This window comes from Somniosus microcephalus, chromosome 10 (genome assembly GCF_052327205.1).
Source record: "Somniosus microcephalus isolate GS21.2 chromosome 10, FLI_Smic_1.0, whole genome shotgun sequence".
Lineage (NCBI taxonomy): Eukaryota > Metazoa > Chordata > Chondrichthyes > Squaliformes > Somniosidae > Somniosus > Somniosus microcephalus.
The window spans coordinates 124084649-124104307 of NC_140996.1; the positions used below are offsets into that span (position 1 = coordinate 124084649).

Sequence of the window (19659 nt, forward strand, 5' to 3'; positions counted from 1 at the left end):
GTCATGTATCCAAAAGAAAACAATGCCATCAATGCACTGGTAATGAAATACCAGTAAATATAAGAAAACACAGAAGATTGATGACTTGCCTCCCAACTGGAATTCCCTTACAGACCACCTGGGGATCATCAGGTGTCAGCCTTGGCTCAGTGACTGACACATTCTTGCCTCCGAGACAGAAGGGTGTGGATTCAGGCCCTAATCCTGGTACTTGAGCATATAAACCACATAATCTACGATAGCAAAATACTGCAGATGCTGGAAATCCGAAATAACAACAGAAAACACTGGAAAAACTCAGCAGGCCAGGGCAGCATCCGTGGAGAGAAACGGAGTTAACGTTTCCGGTCGAAGACCCTTCGTCAGAACTGGGAAAAAAGCAGGAAGAGGGATAGATTTTAAAGCAAGTGGGGGCTGGGAAAAGGGGGAGGGGATGAAAGAACAAAAGGGAAAGTCAGAGATAGGATAGCAAGCAGGAGAGATTAAGAGACATTGCGCGATATTAAAGGAACAAAGATTGGCTCTAGATGAAGTGTGAATGGCCCTGGCCGAATGAAGGACAGCAATATATATATAATAATAGGGGCCGAGGTTATGATCTGAAATTGTTGAACACTATGTTGAGTCCAGAGAGTCAAAGCTGTCTGGGTCCACAGTTCCATTTCATCCTTCGACTCATCCGACGCTTCAACAAAAAACAGTTTTTCTTCCTTTCTGACGTCAAGCTTCATCAACTCTTGGACACCAACGCCCCTCCGGAACCTTCTTCCCCTTCACTTTCCTCTGTCCCCCCTTCTCTCAATCTCACCCCCTGCTGCATTTTCACTATCCTTTCTGACCTTCCCCTCCCTGACCCCGAACGATCAGTCCTCAGCAAAGGCCTGAGCTTCATCCCCTTATGCCTCCACCTCAATGAATTTTGAGCTCGGCACGATGCTGAGCTCTTTTTCTGCTGCCTTCGCCTCCGTGCCCACTTCTTTGGTCAGGAGTCTTCTCCCCGCACGGCTGACCCTTTCTCCTGCTTTCTGAATTCCTGTTCAACCTGGACCCCTCCCTCTGGCCTCTTACCCTCTCTCGATCTTTTCATTGCAAACTGCCACCGTGATATCGGCCGTCTCCATTGCTCCCCTCACTCACTCCAACCTACCTCCCTCTGAACTTGCAGCACTCCATTCTCTCAGATCCAACCCCGAAATTGTCATTAAACCTGCTGACAAGGGTGGTGCTGTTGTTGTTTGGCGAACCGACCTCTACCTAGCGGAAGCTGCACGCCAACTCTCCGACACCTCCTCCTACCTGGACCATGACCCCACTTCCAAACATCAAGCCACCGTTTCCAAGACTGTCCCTGACCTCATCTCCTCTGGAGATCTTCCCCCCCCCCCCCCCCACGGCCGCTAACCTCATAGTTCCCCAACCCCGCACAGCCCGCTTCTACCTCCTTCCCAAGATCCAGAAACAGGACTGCCCTGGTAGACCCATCGTTTCAGCCTGTTCTTGCCCCACGGAACTTATCTCTTCCTATCTCGACTCTTTTTCTCCCCTTGTCCAGTCTCTTCCCACCTACATCCGCGACTCTTCGGACGCCCTCCGCCACTTTAACAGTTTCCAGTTTCCCGGCCCCAACCGCCTCCTTTTCACCATGGACGTACAATCCCTCTACACCTCCATCCCCCACCCGGATGGCCTGAGGGCACTCTGCTTCTTCCTTGAACAGAGGCCCAACCAGTCCCCATCCACCACCACCACCCCCCTCCGCCTGGCTGAACTTGTTCTCACATTGAACAACTTCTCCTTTGACTCCACTCATTTCCTCCAAATCAAAGGTGTTGCTATAGGTACCCGCATGGGTCCTAGCTATGCCTGCCTGTTCATGGGACATGTGGAACACTCTTTGTTCCAGTCCTACTCTGGTCCCCTCCCTCCCCTCTTTTTCCGGTACATTGATGACTGTATCGGTGCTGTCTCCTGCTCTCGCCTCGAACTTGACAATTTCCACCCTTCCCTCACCTTCACATGATCCATCTTCCCTTCCCTTCCTCGACTTCTCTGTCTCCATCTCTGGGGATAGGTTATTGACCAACATTCACTACAAGCCCACTGACTCCCACAGCTACCTGGACTACACTTCCTCCCACCCCGCCTCCTGTAAGGAATCTATTCCATTCTCCCAGTTTCTCTGTCTTCGCTGCATCTGCTCTGACGATGCCACCTTCCATACCAGTGCTTCCGACATGTCTTCCTTTTTCCTCAACCGAGGATTCCCCTCTACTGTGGTTGACACGGCCCTCGACCGTGTCCGTTCTATCTCCCGCACTTCTGCCCTCGCCCTTGCCCCTCCCTCCCGGAACCACGATAGAGTTCCCCTTGTCCTCGCCTTTCACCCCACCAGCCTCCACATTCAACTGATCATCCTCCGCCATTTCCGCCACCTCCAGCGTGATCCCACCACCAAACGCATCTTCCCCTCACCTCCCCTTTCAGCATTCCATAGGGACCGCTCCCTCCGTGACATCCTAGTCCACTCCTCTACCACCCCCAGCACCCCTTCCCTTTCTCCCGGCACCTTCCCGTGCAAGCGCAGGAGGTGCAACACATGCCCTTATACCTCCCCCTTTCCCACTGTCTAGGGCCCCAAACACCCCTTCCAGGTGAAACAGCGATTTACTTGTACTTCCTGCAATTTAGTATTCGCTGCTCACGATGTGGTCTCCTCTACATTGGGGAGACCAAACACAGATTGGGTGACCGCTTTGCGGAACACCTCCGTTCAGTCCGTAAGTGGGATCCCGAGCTCCCGGTGGCCTGTCACTTTAATTCACCGCCCCATTCCCACTCAGACCTCACCGTCCTCGGCCTCTTGCATTGTTCCACAGAAGCTCAGCGTAAGCTCGAGGAACAGCACCTCATCTTTTGATTAGGCACTCTACAGCCCTCTGGACGCAACATAGAGTTCAACAATTTCAGATCATAACCTCGGCCCCTCTAATTCCTTTTTTAACCCACTTTCGTCTGGGCTTTTTTCTTCCCTCCCAAATGGCAGCTGTCCTTCATTTGGCCAGGGCCATTCATACTTCATCTAGAGCCATCCTTTGTTCCTTTAATGTCTCTCAATGTCTCTTAATCTCTCCTGCTTTCTATCCTATCTCTGACCTTCTCTTTTGTTCTTTCATCCCCTCCTGCTTTTCCCAGCCCCCACTTGCTTTAAAATCTATCCCTCTTCCTGCTTTTTTTTCCAGTTCTGACGAAGGGTCTTCGACCTGAAACGTTAACTCCGTTTCTCTCTCCACGGATGCTGCCCTGGCCTGCTGAGTTTTTCCAGCGTTTTATATTATTACCCACATAATCTAGTCTGACACTTCAGTGCAATAATAAGAGCTGCACTGTTGGAGCTGCCATCTATCGGATGAGACGTTAACTGAAAGCCTATCTGCCCTCTCAGGTGGACGTAAAGCATCCCATTGCACTGTTCAGGGAAGATCTTCCAGTGTGTTGGCCAATATTTTCCCTCAACCAACATCACTGAAAACAGATTATCTCGTTGTTTGTGGGACTATGCTATATGCAAATTATCTACCACTTTCGCCTACATTACAACAGTGCCTACACTTTAAAAGTACTTCATTGTCTGTGATATGCTTTTCAATGTATTTGGGTCATGAATGCTAGTTCTTTGGTTTTGTTCTTTCTGTATGTTACTTAAGTAGCATAAAGAACCTAATTTCAAAATTGTTTATTAGGCTGACATGAATGTAACTTTCTTTTTAGGGCGACTGTTGAGTTCTTCCTCATTATTACACAACTGGGATTTTGCTCGGTTTATTTTGTTTTCCTTGCTGCTAACATGAAACAGGTGAGTCATAGTGGGCAGTTAAAATTGCTTGATTTAGACTTTAACAACTGAAAAAAGATGGTTGATTTACTCCCTGTGAAAGCTTGAAGATTCGTAACTCCTGTCATCCATCTTGCAACCTTTCTGTGACAAAATTACACTGCTTTTTTATTGCTTATAACTGCTTTATTTGTTGCACTTCAAAAATATTAAACATTAGAAATAACACTGGATTTGCTATTGATGTTTTAAGAAGTCCGTTCAGAAGGAGAGTGTAATTATAATGGGAGACAATAGGTTAACTTTTAGCAAAAAGAACTGCCCTCTATATTTATATATAATAGGGATCATTTAAACCAGTTTTTACCATTTTTTCCCAACAATAAATGTCTGGATTGTTTTTTGAGTAGCAAATCTGTATTTAGAAAAATGATTTTCCCCCTGAATCTGAGAAAAAAATCTGAAATTTTCCATTCTTTTCTTACCAAAAATCAGGTGTGGAGATGTGCGTGTAAAATGTCCATGAGGATGTTACACACACTTTGTGTTGTATGTGCTGTGCTGATGTCCCTGATAAGATGTGTGTACATCTCTGGTCCCAATTTTGAGAAAAAAATCAGGAAAAGAAACAAAGGCTCAATAGTTTGCCTTTAAAGGGGACCAGGGCTAACTTTAGATACTACAATGAGGACTGTGTTCTTTATACTGCAGAACACATCAGTCTTCTATACCTCGTTAGGTGTGGAATAAGGGCAGTCGTGCACTGACACAATTGCCACAGGGATAGTCCCTAAAGACTGAGGTCATTAGACAAAGACTGATTCAGGTCACACACCAAGACATTGGCCTGGATTTTCTGGGGCCTGTGTACGCGGCTGTAAGTGCCCCGCAAGATCCGGGTTTCTGCGTGCAGTGCGCATGCGCGAAAACACAGAACTTGTGATCTGTCAGGTTTCAGCTTGACAGATCCCCGGGAAATGGACATTTGCTGGCGGAGGGCTCGGCTAAAAAAAGCACTAGAGCTTAAGTGAGAGTTTTTTTTATACAAGTGGTGTTTGTGAACTGTATGTAATTGTGGATTATCATTTAGTTTGACTGTACCTTTAAGTCTCTTGCTGATTTTCTTTCATTTTGAGTATTGGTTTCTGTTGGCGCTTCTCTTAGTGTATATGGGTGTCTCGGGGTCTTTTTTCTTTGATTTTCTATTTTTGTACATGCACTAAAATTAAAACCTCCCAAAACCTGGAGAAGAGTGAAACTGATACAGGAAATAATAGGGGAATGTAATTGTTCTAGACATTTTAATTTTGTAGTATTGTCATTTCTATAATATAATAAAAACCTTAGTCTGCATGCATTTCCTGTTTAAAATAGTCCTTGTTTCTCATCATGCTTTTATCATACTTTGGTGGCAACTTTTTCCATTCTAAATTTCAATGTACACGTTTATAATGGAAATGGTTTACGTGAAGTTGTCATTCCGTAATTCACCCTCAACAGTGGTGGCACTGTAACACTTCAGTTTTGTGTCTGCTCCTCAGCCTTTACTGCAGAGGAACTCCAATACTTTAACCTATTCTAATTCTCTGCTTCCCAAATTGCTGTAAGTTTGACGTTAAATTGGGGACTGTACCACGCCTGCACTCACTGGTTCAATTATCCCTTGCCACCTTAACTCCACTTCATTTTAAGACTACATTTTATCTTGGCTCCTCGTGCAATGTTACAGGAGATAAAGTAGAATTTAAAAAAATTGAACTACTATTGGGGAAAATAATCACTTACACAAAGGTATACAGAATATTTCTGGAGATGTTATGAAACATATTTTGAATGCTACAAATGGCTTCTCATTTTTCAGAGGATTGAAAGATGAAAAGATGTTTAGATTTCATAAAAAATAGTAGTTTCTGGTTGAAATTGTCATGTACTAATATGTATTCTTTGTTTGTTACCAATAATACCTCCCGCTTGTCAGGCCAACCTGAGATTTTCCTGTCTGTTCTTTGTACGTCAGTCCATCTTGGATGTCATGGTATCTCTGCTGAGATAAACCTTTCCTGTAGTTAAAGTGCATTTATTGAGACTGTAAATTAAATGGAATGTTTTGTATTTTTAAAGTTTTTTTTTCTGCAGTCATGAAGTTTTGTGTTTTCAACAATGACTTTAAATAATATGAAAAGTTGTCCCCTTTATTGAATTAATATGTTCCATTTCTAAATGAGCACTGCCTCCATATTTTTCTTTTGTGTCACAGACTAGCTTTGTAGTTTTGTGTTCACTGTCATGACTCTTGCAGAGTGTTACGTTGCCTCTCCAACACTGACAGTTCTGTGCTGATTAATAAATTGATTTTCTTTCCAGTGGCATGATGACTTGTCTGTTATCCTGAAGTTCTCTTGCCTACCTTAAAAAGTAAACTGTTGATGCAATCCTTTTGAGAAATTATCAGTGTTCCTCTTTGTCAATAACTTAAATTTAAATTGTTATTAGCTTTTAAATGCAGGTAGAAGCAAAAGACAAATTTAGGACTGGTACAGGAAATTCTTCATATGATCAATGCATTGGCAGGTGGAGGAGAGTGTAGAGCTGAAGGAGGTTACAGAGGTGGGGAGGGTGAGGCCATAAGGGATTTAAATAAGAGGAGGAGAATTTTAAATTTGAGGTGTTGAGGTAATGGGAGCCAACATAGGTCATGAAGGAAAGCGGTCGTGGGCAAGTGGGATTTAGTGCGGGGTAGGATGCAGACAGCAGAGCTTTGGATGAGCTGGAATTTACGAAGGGTGGAGGATGGGAGGGCAGCTGGGAGAGCATTAGAATAGTTGAGGCTTGAGGTAGTACAAGCATGGTTGAGGGTTTCAGCAGCTGATGGACTGAGGCAGGGGTGAAGGTGGGTGATGTCACGGAGGTAAAATTAGGTGGTCTTTGATGGAGAGGATATGAGATTGGCAACACAGCTTGCGGTAGAATAGGTCATTGAGATGGCAAGCAGTCTGCTTCAGCCTGAGTCAGTGCTTGAAGAGGGGGAGCGAATCGATGGTGAGGGTATGGAGTTTGTGGTGGGGGCAAAAGACGATGGCTTCAGTCTTTCTGTAGTTTAGCTGGATGAAACAGCGGTTCATCCACGGTTGGATATTGGACAAGCAGCCTGCCAACACCTAGGGAGTGGAAGGTTCAGTCGAGCTGGAACTGGGTGTGGTTGGCGTATATGTGGAAGCTGACCCCATGTCTGTGGATGATGTTGCCAAAGGGCAGCATGTACATAGATAAGGAAGAGGAGAGGGCCAACTAGGTCATCTGCTGTCTTGATCACCTGATATGTGGAAGAAATGGAACCAGGAACGAGAGAAGAAACTAATGCAGTTTTGATTCTTTTCTGTGTAAAGATCATCTCCAAAAATAGATACCTCGCTTTTAATCTTGCTCCCTTTTATTTACTATGACTTGGCTGCCTGCTAAGTATTACACAAAATCAGACAAGGGAAAACAATTTGAATCATATTTTATGTAATTGAGTTGGCGATATTGGGTCATCTTAGTGTAATTGCTTTTGTAAATCATGTTTTCCTCCTACGTAAACCTGCAGTTATATTGCACTGCAGATTGGAGAGTGGCAGCTATAAAGTGCAAAATGCAGCCAACAAACACTGTTGTTCTTCTGAGGACTGCCTATCCCACACTGCCTACTGAGAGAGCTCTGCATGCACTCTTAATAAATACATATACAGACCCCTGCTCCCCAGCTCTGAATTTTTTAATAACGTGAGTGCATGTGCAGAGCACATTAGCTGTCTCATTCTAACATTATAAACTTATTGCAGGACTTTCTTTAAAGTGCTCAGGAAGTCCACTGGCTGCCTAAGCACTTCTGAAACTAAGATTTGCATTACCTTCACATAGTGGGGAGCTCAAGTGGTGTGAGATGCCTGTTAAAAGGAATCTTGAACCACTTGGTGTTAGTGCTTTGTGGAGTCTCATTGGGACCTAGTAAAAGAAGCAGAGGATAGTATTAAGAGCTGTGGGGGAAGCTCTTGAGTTGGACACTCTAGGGCTTTGTGCTGGGCCTCTTCTGTTTCTACAATACATTAATGACCTGGAATCACAGCCTCAGTGCAAAGTAGTTAAATTCATAGATACCACCAAACTAAGAGGAAGTGTATACTCCAAGGAGGTAGCTAAGATCTTAAAAAAGAGAACGCCATGGGAGTTGTACTTGGAATAAGTGGCAAATTAAATTCAGTATAGAAAAATTCAAGATACTGCATATATAGCAGTCACATGGGTGGTATGGATTTTGCCAAATGGGAAACTGAAAGAAACATGGGTTGTTAGTTGACTCTTGCTTACATGTCAAAACAGTGTAAGGTGGCAAATAGAAGACTGGGTTATATTGCTGAATCAGCTGTACTCGAATCCCCAGATGTCTTGGTGTAATGGGAAGGTAGTAGATGGGCTGAAGGAGCTAATGCATCCATACTCATCTGGATGCATTGTGAATTATGATGGGAGTTTCCTGTCTGCACACTCAACTTGCATCATTATGAAAGTGACCACATAATTGCACCATTTGTTTTAGTTGTTAAGCTATATATACTTATTTGAAAGCACACAACTCAACAACAGCTTGCATTTATATAGTGCCTATTTTGGAGAAAAACATCCCAATCTGCTTAAGATGTGTAAGGAAAAAGAGGTTGCCCCAGATATTGCTCTCTAATTTAAAAGGCTAATGGCGCTCGCTGTTATTTATGCGCAAATAATACAGCAACTTCAGGTGAGAGACCGATGCTCTGTTAAACGCAAATATCCAAAAGTTGCTGTCCGAGTTAGCCTCTCTGTTAGCTTCACGTAAATGGCATTGCACCGTCTGCCTCAACATTGAAGTGCATTGAATGGCGTGAAGTTGCTGTATTTGTCCAGTAGATACAAACTAGCTTTCTGTGGCGAGTTTAAGTTTTGTAATTTCAAGTCCAAGTACCCTTTTAACGACGCTAAGTGTTAATTACTGACAATCAACCGCTCTGGCACTGAAAATTAAATATGTGGAGTCTCGTTCCTTCAGGTATTAATTGTTGGAGATTTTTAACTTTTCCTTTGTCTTTTTTTCTCTCTTAATCCAATCTTTCTTTCTCTTTCTGTCCCTGATTTAACATTGAATTCACCCATTCTAATTTACACTTCCTTTTCAGTCCTTATCCTGTTTATTTCACAATCTTTCAGTTTGATTGATTGGTTAAGGAGATACACATGGTGTATCATACTGCATGCTTGCCCTGTTCACTCATGTCCCAGATACCCGGTTTCCCTCGCTGCAACGCCTTCAGCTCGCACTTTCAGCAACTTGTCACGCAAAAAATTTAAAATCCTAAATATGCACGGGCAAGTCTAGCTAATGGTAGACGCCATTAGATGCCCTGCCACAGCAAAATCTGGGCCATTAGGTTTTATTTTTTATTATGCGCACGCGCGCACACCTGTCTCCTCATAACAGCCTGAAGGCCGAAGTCCAACAAAAAACTCGCAACCTAAAGAACAGATGGTGGGTGGAGAACGCGCAGGAGATCCAACAGCTAGCCGACAACCATGATGTGTGTGAATTCTTTAGCGCAGTCAAGACCATCTACGGCCCAAGCCCAAGGCCCTTCCCCACTGCGGGCCAAGAACGGAGAGGTACTCATCAAGGACAGGGAAGCAGTCAGTGCCCGCTGGAAGGAGCACTTCGAAGATCTCCTTAACCACGACTCTGTCTTCGACACGAGTGTCCTCAACTCCATCTCACAGCATGCTACCCGCCACCATCTCCGCACAACCCCAGCCCGGCATGAGGTTGAAAAGGCCATCTGACAACTGAAGAACAGCAAGGCCTCAGGAGCAGATGGAATCCCTGCCGAGGCACTAAAGCATGGCGGAGAAGCACTACTGGCGCGATTTCATGAACTCATTTCTCTTATCTGGAAGGAGGAGAGCGTGCCAGGGGATCTTCAAGAAAGGTGACAAGTCCGATTGCGGTAATTACAGAGCAGTTTCCCTGCTATCTGCCACAGGGAAAGTCATCGCAAGAATCCTCCTCAATTGCCTTCTCCCAGTGGCTGAAGAACTCCTCCCAAAGTCGCAATGCGGATTCCGCCCACTAAGGGGCACAATGGACATGATCTTTACCGCACGTCAATTACAAGAGAAATGCAGGGAACAGCACCAACCGCTCTACATGGTCTTTTTTGATCTCACAAAGGCCTTTGACACTGTCAACCGTGAAGGATTAGGGAGTGTCCTCCTCAAATTCGGCTGCCCTCAAAAGTTTGTCACTATCCTCCGCCTGCTTCATGATGACATGCAAGCCGTGATCCTGACCAACGGTTCCACCACAGACCCAATTTACGTACGAACCGGGGTCAAGCAAGGCTGTGTCATCGCACCAACGCTCTTCTCGATCTTCCTTGCTGCAATGCTCCATCTCGCCCTCGGTAAGCTCCCCACTGGCGTGGAACTAATTTACAGAACAAACAGGAAACTGTTCAACCTCCGTCGCCTCCAGTCCCGATCCAAGGTCGTCCCATCCTCTGTCATCGAATTACAGTATGCAGACGATGCTTGCGTCTGCGCTCACTCGGAGGTTGAACTCCCAACCATCGTCAACACCTTCACCGAAGCGTACGAGAGCATAGGCCTTGCACTAAACATCCGTAAGACAAAGGTCCTCTACCAACCTGCCCCTGCCACACAGACTGCCCCCCGTTTATCAAAATCCACGACAAGGCCTTGAACAACATGGACCACTTTCCATACCTCGGGAGCCTACTGTCAACAAGGGCAGACGTCGACGACGAAGTCCAACACCGCTTTCAGTGTGCCAGTGCAGCCTTCGGTTGCTTGAGGAAGAGTGTTTGAAGACCAGGACCTCAAACCCGGCACTAAGGTCATGGTCTACAGGGCAGCAGTGATACCCGCCCTGCTGTATGCCTTAGAGACATGAACCATGTACAGCAGGCACCTCAAAGCACTGGAGAGGTACCACCAACGCTGCCTCCGCAAGATCCTGCAAATCCATTGGCAGGATAGGCGCACCAATGTCAGTGTTCTTGCTCAGGCCAACATCCCCAGCATCAAAGCTTTGACCACGCTCAATGAGCGCCGATGGATGGGTCACATTGTCCGCATGCCCGATATGAGACTCCCAAAACAAGTGCTCTACTCGGAGCTCCGGCACGGCAAGAGAGCCCCAGGTGGGCAGAGGAAACGCTTCAAGGACACCCTCAAAGCCTCCTTGAAAAAGTGTAACATCTGCCCTTGTTGACAGTAGGCTCCCGAGGTATGGAAAGTGGTCCACATTGTCCAAGGCCTTGTCGTGGATTTTGATAATCGGGGGGCAGCACTGAGTGGCGGGGGCAGGTTGGTAGAGGACCTTTGTCTTACAGATGTTTAGTGTAAGGCCCATGCACTCGTACGCTTCGGTGAAGGTGTTGAAGGGGGAGTGTTTGCTAGTGCTCTGGGGGAGGGTTTAAACTAAAATGGCAGGGGGTTGGGAACCTGAGCAGGGGGACAGAGGAAAGGGAAACGAGGATAAAAGCAAAAGATAGGAAGGAGAAAAACAAAGTGGCAGTCAGAGAAATCAATGGTATAAATCACCATGGCCACAGTAAATAATAATTCTAATAGGTCTAAGAGCATTAAAAAAAAAACAAGCCTGAAGGCTTTGTGTCTTAATGCGAGGAGCATTCATAAGGTGGATGAATTAGCTGCGCAAATGGAGGTAAACGAATATGATTTGATTGGGATTACGGAAACATGGCTCCAGGGTTGCCAAGGCTGGGAACTCAACATCCAGGGGTATTCAATATTCAGGAAAGATAGGCAAAAAGGAAAGGGAGGTGGGGTAGCATTGCTGGTTAAAAGGATTAACACAATAGTAAGAAAGGATATTCGCTCTGATGATGTGGAATCTGTATGGGTAGAACTGAGAAATACCAAGGGGCAGAAAACGTTAGTGGGAGTGGTATATAGACCTCCAAACAGTAATGCGGAGGTTGGGGATGGCATTAAAAGGGAAATTAGAGACGCGTGCAATAAGGGCACAGCAATCATCATGGGTGACTTTAATTAATCTACATATAGATTGGGCTAACCAAATTAGTAACAATACTGTGGAGGAGGAATTCCTGGAGTGTTTACGGGATGGTTTCCTGGACCAATATGTCGAGGAACCAATTAGAGGTCAGGCCATCTTAGACTGGGTATTATGTAACGAGAAAGGATTAATTAACAATCTTGTTGTACGAGGCCACTTGGGTCGGAGCGATCATAATATGATAGAATTCTTCATTAAGATTGAGAATGAAGTAGTTGACTCAGAGACAAGGGTCCTCAATTTAAATAAAGGAAACTACGATGGTCTGAGGCGCGAGTTGGGTAGGATTGATTGGGGAATGGCACTCAAGGGTTGACGGTGGATAGGCAATGGCAAACATTCAAAGACCGCATGGATGAACTACAGAATTTGTTCCTCCCAGTTCGGCATAAAAATAAAACAAAAAAGGTGACTCAACCGTGGCTAACAAGGGAAATTAGGGATAGTATAAAATCCAAGGAGAGGACGTATAAATTGGCCAGAAAAAGCAGTAAACCTGAGGATTGGGAGCAGTTTAAGATTTAACAAAGGAGGACAAAGGGATTAATTAAGAAGGGGAAAATAGAATATGAGAGTAAGCTTTCAGGGAACATAAAAACTGACTGTAAAAGCTTTTATAGATATGTGAAGAGAAAAAGATTGGTGAAGTCAAGCGTAGGTCCCTTGCAGTCAGAATCAGGGGAATTAATAATGGGGAAGAAAGAAATGGCAGACCAATTAAATACATATTTTGGTTCTGTCTTCACAAAGGAGGACACAAATAACCTCCCAGAGATGTCGGGGAACATAGGGTCTGATGAAAGGGAGGAACTGAAAGAAATCAGTATTTGTAGGGAAATGGTGTTAGGGAAATTGATGAGATTGAAGGCCGATAAATCCCCAGGGCCTGATGATCTACGTCCTAGGGTACTTAAGGAAGTGGCCCTAGAAATAGTAGATGCATTGCTGATCATCTTCCAACATTCAATGGAATCTGGAACCGTACCGTACCCATGAATTGGAGGGTAGCTAATGTTACCCCACTATTCAAAAAAGGTGGTAGAGAGAAAACGGGGAATTACAGAGTCCATTATAAAAGATGTAATAGCAGAGCACTTGGAAAAACAGTGACAGGATCGGACAAAGTCAACATGGATTTACAAAAGGTAAATCATGCTTGACTAATCTACTGGAATTTTTTGAGGATGTAACTGGTAAAATAGATAAGGGCGCACCAGTGCATGTGGTGTATTTGGACTTTCAGAAGGCTTTCGATAAGGTCCCGCATAAGAGATTAGCGTGTAAAGTTAAGGCACATGGGATTGGGGGCAAGATATTGACTTGGATAGAGAACTGGTTGGCAGACAGTAGGCAAAAAGTTGGAATAAACGGGTCTTTTTCCGAGTGGCAGGCAGTGACTAGTGGGGTACCGCAGGGATCGGTCCTTGGACCCCAGCTATTCACAATATATATTAATGATCTAGACAAGAACTAGATGTAATATCTCCAAATTTGCAGACGACACAAAGCTGGGTGGGCGTGTGTGCTGTGAGGAGGATGCCGAGAAACTCCAGGATGATTTGGGCAGGTTGGGTGATTGGGCAGAAGCATGGCAGATGCAATATAACGTGGATAAATGTGAGGTTATCCAGTTTGGTGGCAAAAACAGGAAGACAGATTATTATCTGAATGGCAATAGATTGGGAGAAGGGGAAGTGCAACGAGACCTGGGTGTCCTTGTGCACCAGTCGCTGAAGGTAAGCATGCAGGTGCAGCAGGCGGTTAAGAAGGCAAATGGTATGTTGGCCTTCGTAGCGAGAGGGTTTGAGTACAGGAACAAGGATGTCTTGCTGCAGTTATACAGGGCCTTGGTGAGACCACATCTTGAGTATTGTGTGCAGTTTTGGTCGCCTTATCTGAGGAAGGATGATCTTGCCATGGAAGGAGTTCAGCGAAGATTCACCAGGCTGATACCTGGGATGGCAGGAATGACGTATGAGGAGAGATTGGATCGATTGGGCGTGTACTCGCTGGAGTTTAGAAGAACGAGGGGATCTCATTGAAACTTTTAAAATTCTGACAGGACTGGACAGACTAGATGCAGGAAGGATGTTCCCGATGGTCGGGGTGTCCAGAACCCGGGGTCACAGTCTAAGGATAAGGGGTAGGCCATTTAGGACAGAAATGAGGAGGAATTTCTTCACCCAGAGAGTGGTGAACCTGTGGAATTCTCTACCACAGAAGGCAGTAGAGGCCAATACATTAAATATATTCAAGAAGGAGTTGGATATATTTCTTAAGGCTAAAGGGATCAAGGGGTATGGGGAGAAATTTGGATGATCGCATTGAATGGCGGAGCAGGCTCGAGGGGCCGAATGGCCTACTCCTGCTCCTATCTTCTATGTGTATCCCCACCGACACCTGGGATTCCCTGGCCCAAGACCGCACAAAGTGGAGGAGAAGCATCCGGGAAGACGCCGAACACATCGAGTCTCTCCGCCGGGCTCAAGCAGAAGCCAAGCGCAAGGAGCGCACGTCAACCCAAGCACCCCACCCACCCTCCCCTTCAACCACCGTCTGTCCCACCTGTGACAGACTGTAGGTCCCGCATTGGACTCATCAGTCACCTGCAAACTCATTTTTAATGTGGAAGCAATTCATCCTCGGTTCCGAGGGACTGCCTAAGAAGGAGAAGAAGAGAAGACAGTAGATAGCTAATGAGTCATAAAAGACTGAAATAGCCACATTAACCCAATTTAAATTATGCTACATGGAAGAATACAGAGCACAGGTTAAGGGTCATTTCACCCATTCCACAGCTGCATTCTAGTTATTTCTAAATGAGGTGCCCATTGATAGACTATGCAAGGCTGTCATATGGAGCAGTCCTTACAAATGCACTAAACAATGTCTAGGTTAAAGTAGCACACTAAAGCGCTTTTGGAAAATTAGTTGTGACAACTGGTGTGCCTTCTACTCAAGGGCCCCCTCTTTTAAATTTGTCCTACTTTGGTATGCTTTGGTGTTTTGTGGAAGACACTAACTGAGGAAGAAAAACAAATTACCAACCTGGTAGGGTTGCCATCACTCTTCAAATGATCTGGGCAGGCTACTAGCCCACCCATTCCTCTCCAGTGTCAATGTTTGTCCACATGGTGAGTTGCTGACTTCAGCTGAGTAATGGTGGGGAGGTGCCAAATGGAGAGAGGCTGGGTAATTCTGCTTCTGAAGGAATTGCAAATCAGCCTTGTGAAACTCCTAATCTGTTTCAGAGTGGTATTGCTGAACGCTTGTCTGCATTCGACTGGGAGAGGATCCAAAAAAAGGAAGACAACAGAATACCTTAAGGAAGTGTTGCACTTAAAGGTGTAAAAAAAAAAGAGCTCTCATACTTGTAGATCACTTTTGTGCATAATGATCCCCTTTTAAACAGGCTGATATTATTGTCTTGAATGTAAATCATAGAAATTTACAGCACAGAAGGAGGCAATTTGGCTCATTGTGTCTGTGCCGGGCGAAAGAGCTATCCAGAGTAATCCCAATTTCCAGCTCTTGGTCCGTAGCCCTGCAGGTTATGGCACTTCAAGTGCACATCCAAGTACCCTTTAAATGTATTGATGGTTTCTGCCTCTACCACCCTTTCAGGCAGTGAGTTCCAGACCCCCATCTACCTCGATGAAAAAGTTCTCAACTCCCCTTTAATCCTTCCAGCAATTACTTTAAATCTATGCCCCCTGGTTATTGACCTCCCTGCTAGGGTAATAGTTCCTTCCTATCCACTCTATCTAGGCCCCTCATTTTGTACACCTCAATTAAGTCTCCCCTCAGCCTGCTCTGTTCCAAAGAAAACAACCCCAGTCTATCCAATCTTTCCTCATAGCTAAAATTCTCCAGTCCTGGCAACATCCTTGTAAATCTCCTCTGTACCCTCGTGAGTGTAATCACATCTTTCCTGTAGTGTGGTGACCAGAACTGGTACGCAGTACCCTAGCTGTGTTCTAACTTTTATGCAGTTCAAGTTCCCTGCTCTTGTATTCTAGGCCTCCGCTAATAAAGGAAAGCATCCTGTATGCCTTCTTAACCACCTTATCTACCTGTCCTGCTACCTTCAGGGATCTGTGGACATGCACTCCAAGGTCCCTCTTGTTCCTTGACACTTCTCCATATCCTACCATTTATTGTGTATTCCCTTACCTTGTTAACCCTCCCCAAATGCATTACCTCACACTTCTTCGGATTGAATTCCATTTGCCACTTTTCTGCCCACCTGACCAGTCCATTGATATCTTCTTACAGTCTACAGCTTTCTTCCTCACTATCAAACACAATTTTTGTATCATCTGTAAACTTCTTACTCATGCCCCCTACATTGAAGTCTAAATCATTGATATATACCACAAAAAGCAAGGGACCTAGTACTGAGCCCTGCAGAGCTCCACTGGAAACCGCCTTCCAGTCACAAAAATAACCGTTGACCATTACCCTTTGCTTCCTGCCACTGAGCCAATTTTGGATCCAATTTGCCACTTTCCCTTTGATCCCATGGGCTTTTACTTTTCTGACCAGTCTGCCATGTGGGACCTTGTAAGAAAAAAACCTTGCTAAAATCCATGTAGACTACATCAAATGTGCTACCCTCATTGACCCTCTTTGTTACCACCTCAAAAAATTCAATTAAGTTAGTCAGACGTGACCTTCCATTAACAAATCCTGCTGGCTGTCCTTGATTAATCCGTGACTTTCCAAATGACGATTAATACTGTCCCTCAGAGAATTTTTTACAATAGTTTGCCCACCACCGAGGTTAGGCTGACTGGCCTGTAAATACTCAGTCTATCCTTTTTAAACAACGGTACAGCGTTAGCAGTCCTCCAGCACCACACCTGTAGCCAGAGAGGATTGGAAAATGATGGTCAGAGCCTCCGCTATTCCCTCCCTTGCTTCTCTTAACAACCTAGGATATGTTTCATCTGGACCTGGCGATTTATCTACTTTCAAAGATGCTAAACCCCATAATATTTCCCCTCACTATATTTATTCCATCTAATATTTCAAACTCCTCCTCAACTACAATGCCTGCATCACCCCTCTCTTTTGTAAAGACAAATGCAAAGTATTCATTAAGAACCATACCCACGTCTTTCGCCTGAACACACCGGTTACCTTTTTGGTCTCTAATAGGCCCTACTCTTTCTTTAGTTATCCTCTTGCTCTTTATGTATTTATAAAATGTCTTTGGGTTTTCCTTGATGTTATTTGCCAATATTTTTTCATGCCCTCTCTTTTTCCTAATTTCCTTTTTAATTTCACCCCTGCGCTTTCTAGACGCCTAGGCTTTCTACAGTATTTAGCTCCCAGTATCTGTCATAAGCTTCCTTTTTTGTCTTATCCTACCCTGTATACCCCTTGACATCCAGGGGGCTCTAGATTTGGGAGTCCCACCCTTTTTGTGGGAACATATTTCCTTCTTGAATGCCTCCCATTGCTCTGACACTGATTTACCTTCAGGTCGCTGTATCCAGTCCACTTTTGCTAAATCACATCTTGGCTTAGTAAAATTGGCCTTTTTCCAATGGAGAACTTTTACTCTTGATCTATCTTTGTCCTTTTCCATAACTACGCTAAATCTAACTGAATTATGATCATTACCATCAAAATGCTCTCCCACTAATACCGCTTCCACCTGCCCAGCTTCATTCCTTAAACTCAAGTCCAGAACTGCCCCCTGTCTTGTTGGGCTTGTTACGTACTGGCTAAAAAAGTTCTGAATGCATTTTAAGAATTCTGCATCCTCTATACCTTTTACACTGATTCTATTCCCAGTTAATATTTAGGTTGTTGAAATCCCCTACTATTACTGCCCTATTGTTTTTGCACTTATCAGAAACTTGCCTACATATTTGCCATTCTATCTCCCTCTAACTATTTGAGGGTCTATAGTACACTCCCAGCATTGTGATAGCCCCTTTTTTGTTCTTTAGTTCAACTCATATGGCCTCATTTGATGATCCTTCTAACATATAATCCCTCCTCACAGCTGTAATTGTTTCTTTAACCAATGTTGCGACCCCCCCCCCACTCTTTTTTTATCCCCCTCTCTATCTGATGCCTGGTAACCTGGAATGTTAAGCTGCCCTTTCAGCCATGTTTCAGTAATAGCCGTGATATCATACTTCCACATGTCTATCTGTGCCCTCAGCTCATCTGCCTTATTCACCAGACACCTTGCACTGAAGGTATATACCATTAAGCACTGCCAAACCCCTTTTATTATCTATTTTCTAGCCTATGTTCCCTCTGCCTTCCGAACTCACTCACTAATTTTCTGCCTTCCATTTCCAGCTTTGCTTCTCTCCCTTCTGAATCCATGCTCTGATTCCCATCCCACCCCCCCCCGCCAAGCTATTTTAAACCCCCCCCCCCCCCCCCGAAACAGCACCAGCAAACCTCCCCGTGAGGATATTGGTTCCGGCTCTGTTGAGGTGCAATCCTCCCGGCTTGCACAGGTCCCATTGCTTCAGGAATCTAAGGCCCTCCCTCCTGCACCATCTCTCCAGCCATGCATTCATCTGCTCTGTCCTCCTATATCTGTACTCACTAGCATGTGACACCAGGAGTAATCCAGAGATGATCACCTTTGAGGCCCTGCTTACTAATCTCTTTCCTAGCTCCCTAAAGTCTGCCTGCAGGAACTCATTCTCTTTCTTCCTATGTCATGTGCTACAACCTCTGGCTGTTCACCCTCCCCCCTCAATGTCCTGCAGCTGTTTAGTGACATCCTTGACCCTGGCACCAGGGAGGCAACATACCATCCTGAAGTCACGTCTGCGGCTGTAGAAATGCCTGTCTGTTATAACTATTGGATCCCCTATCACTATTGCTCTCCCGACCTTCCTGCTTCCCTTCTCTCTCTCTCTTTCCCCCGCCCCGCCCTGCCCCCCAGTACAGCTGAGCCACCCATGGTGCCGTGGTGCTGACTCTGGCTGTGCTCTCCAGAGGAACTATCGCCCTCACCAGTTAGAGAGTTGGATGCATTATGGGGGCTCTTGCACTACCTGCCTGGTGGTCCTTGTCTGTCTGGCGGTCACTTATTCTTTCCCTGCCTGCAAACTCTTAAGCTGCGGGGTGCACCATAAACCACTACTCCCACTACTCCTCTGTTATATTCATTCATGTATTAACCAATTTATTTGAGAGCCTATATGTATATTTGTACTGATGTGTTTGTTTAATTCTGATGGAAGTTATTTTACCCATGTTTTATTTCCACAGGTAGTGGAAGGTTTTCTGAGGAATCATACAAGTTACAGTGACCTAAACAGTACCATTAGTCCACCTGAAGACTGGAACGTTGATTCAAGGATATACATGCTGAGCTTGCTTCCTTTTTTGATCTGTTTTGTGTTTATTCGTGATCTAAAGTACCTTGCAGTATTCTCTTTCTTGGCGAATCTCTCTATGGCTGCCAGCCTCGTTATCATCTATCAGTATATTATTAGGGTAAGTTTAACTTGGAAAAAAAAAATTGCATACAAACAAATCTTTTTTTTTATATATATAAAGCGGTTCTTCTGTCTGTCTGTCATGCCGTCTGTCTGTATTGAATTAACTCGAAAGTTATAGAGCGTACCTACACGTGTGTTACGTCGAAAGAAAGCTGACGATTCCAGAACCGTCCTAAGCGTATTTGCGTTTCGGCCGGACAAAAATTGCGCCCGCGGTA

General features: G+C 44.9%; 1 protein-coding gene across 1 annotated transcript in view; it reads left to right on the top strand.

Annotated features, from left to right (window-relative positions):
• Positions 1-19659, top strand: part of LOC147111683 (neutral amino acid uniporter 4-like) — a 371254-nt gene that overhangs the window by 50001 nt on the left and 301594 nt on the right. The window contains exons 7-8 of the mRNA XM_085998789.1: positions 3769-3853; positions 19209-19436. Of these exons, the coding sequence (XP_085854915.1) occupies positions 3769-3853; positions 19209-19436 (313 nt within the window). The remainder of the gene's footprint in view (positions 1-3768; positions 3854-19208; positions 19437-19659) is intronic.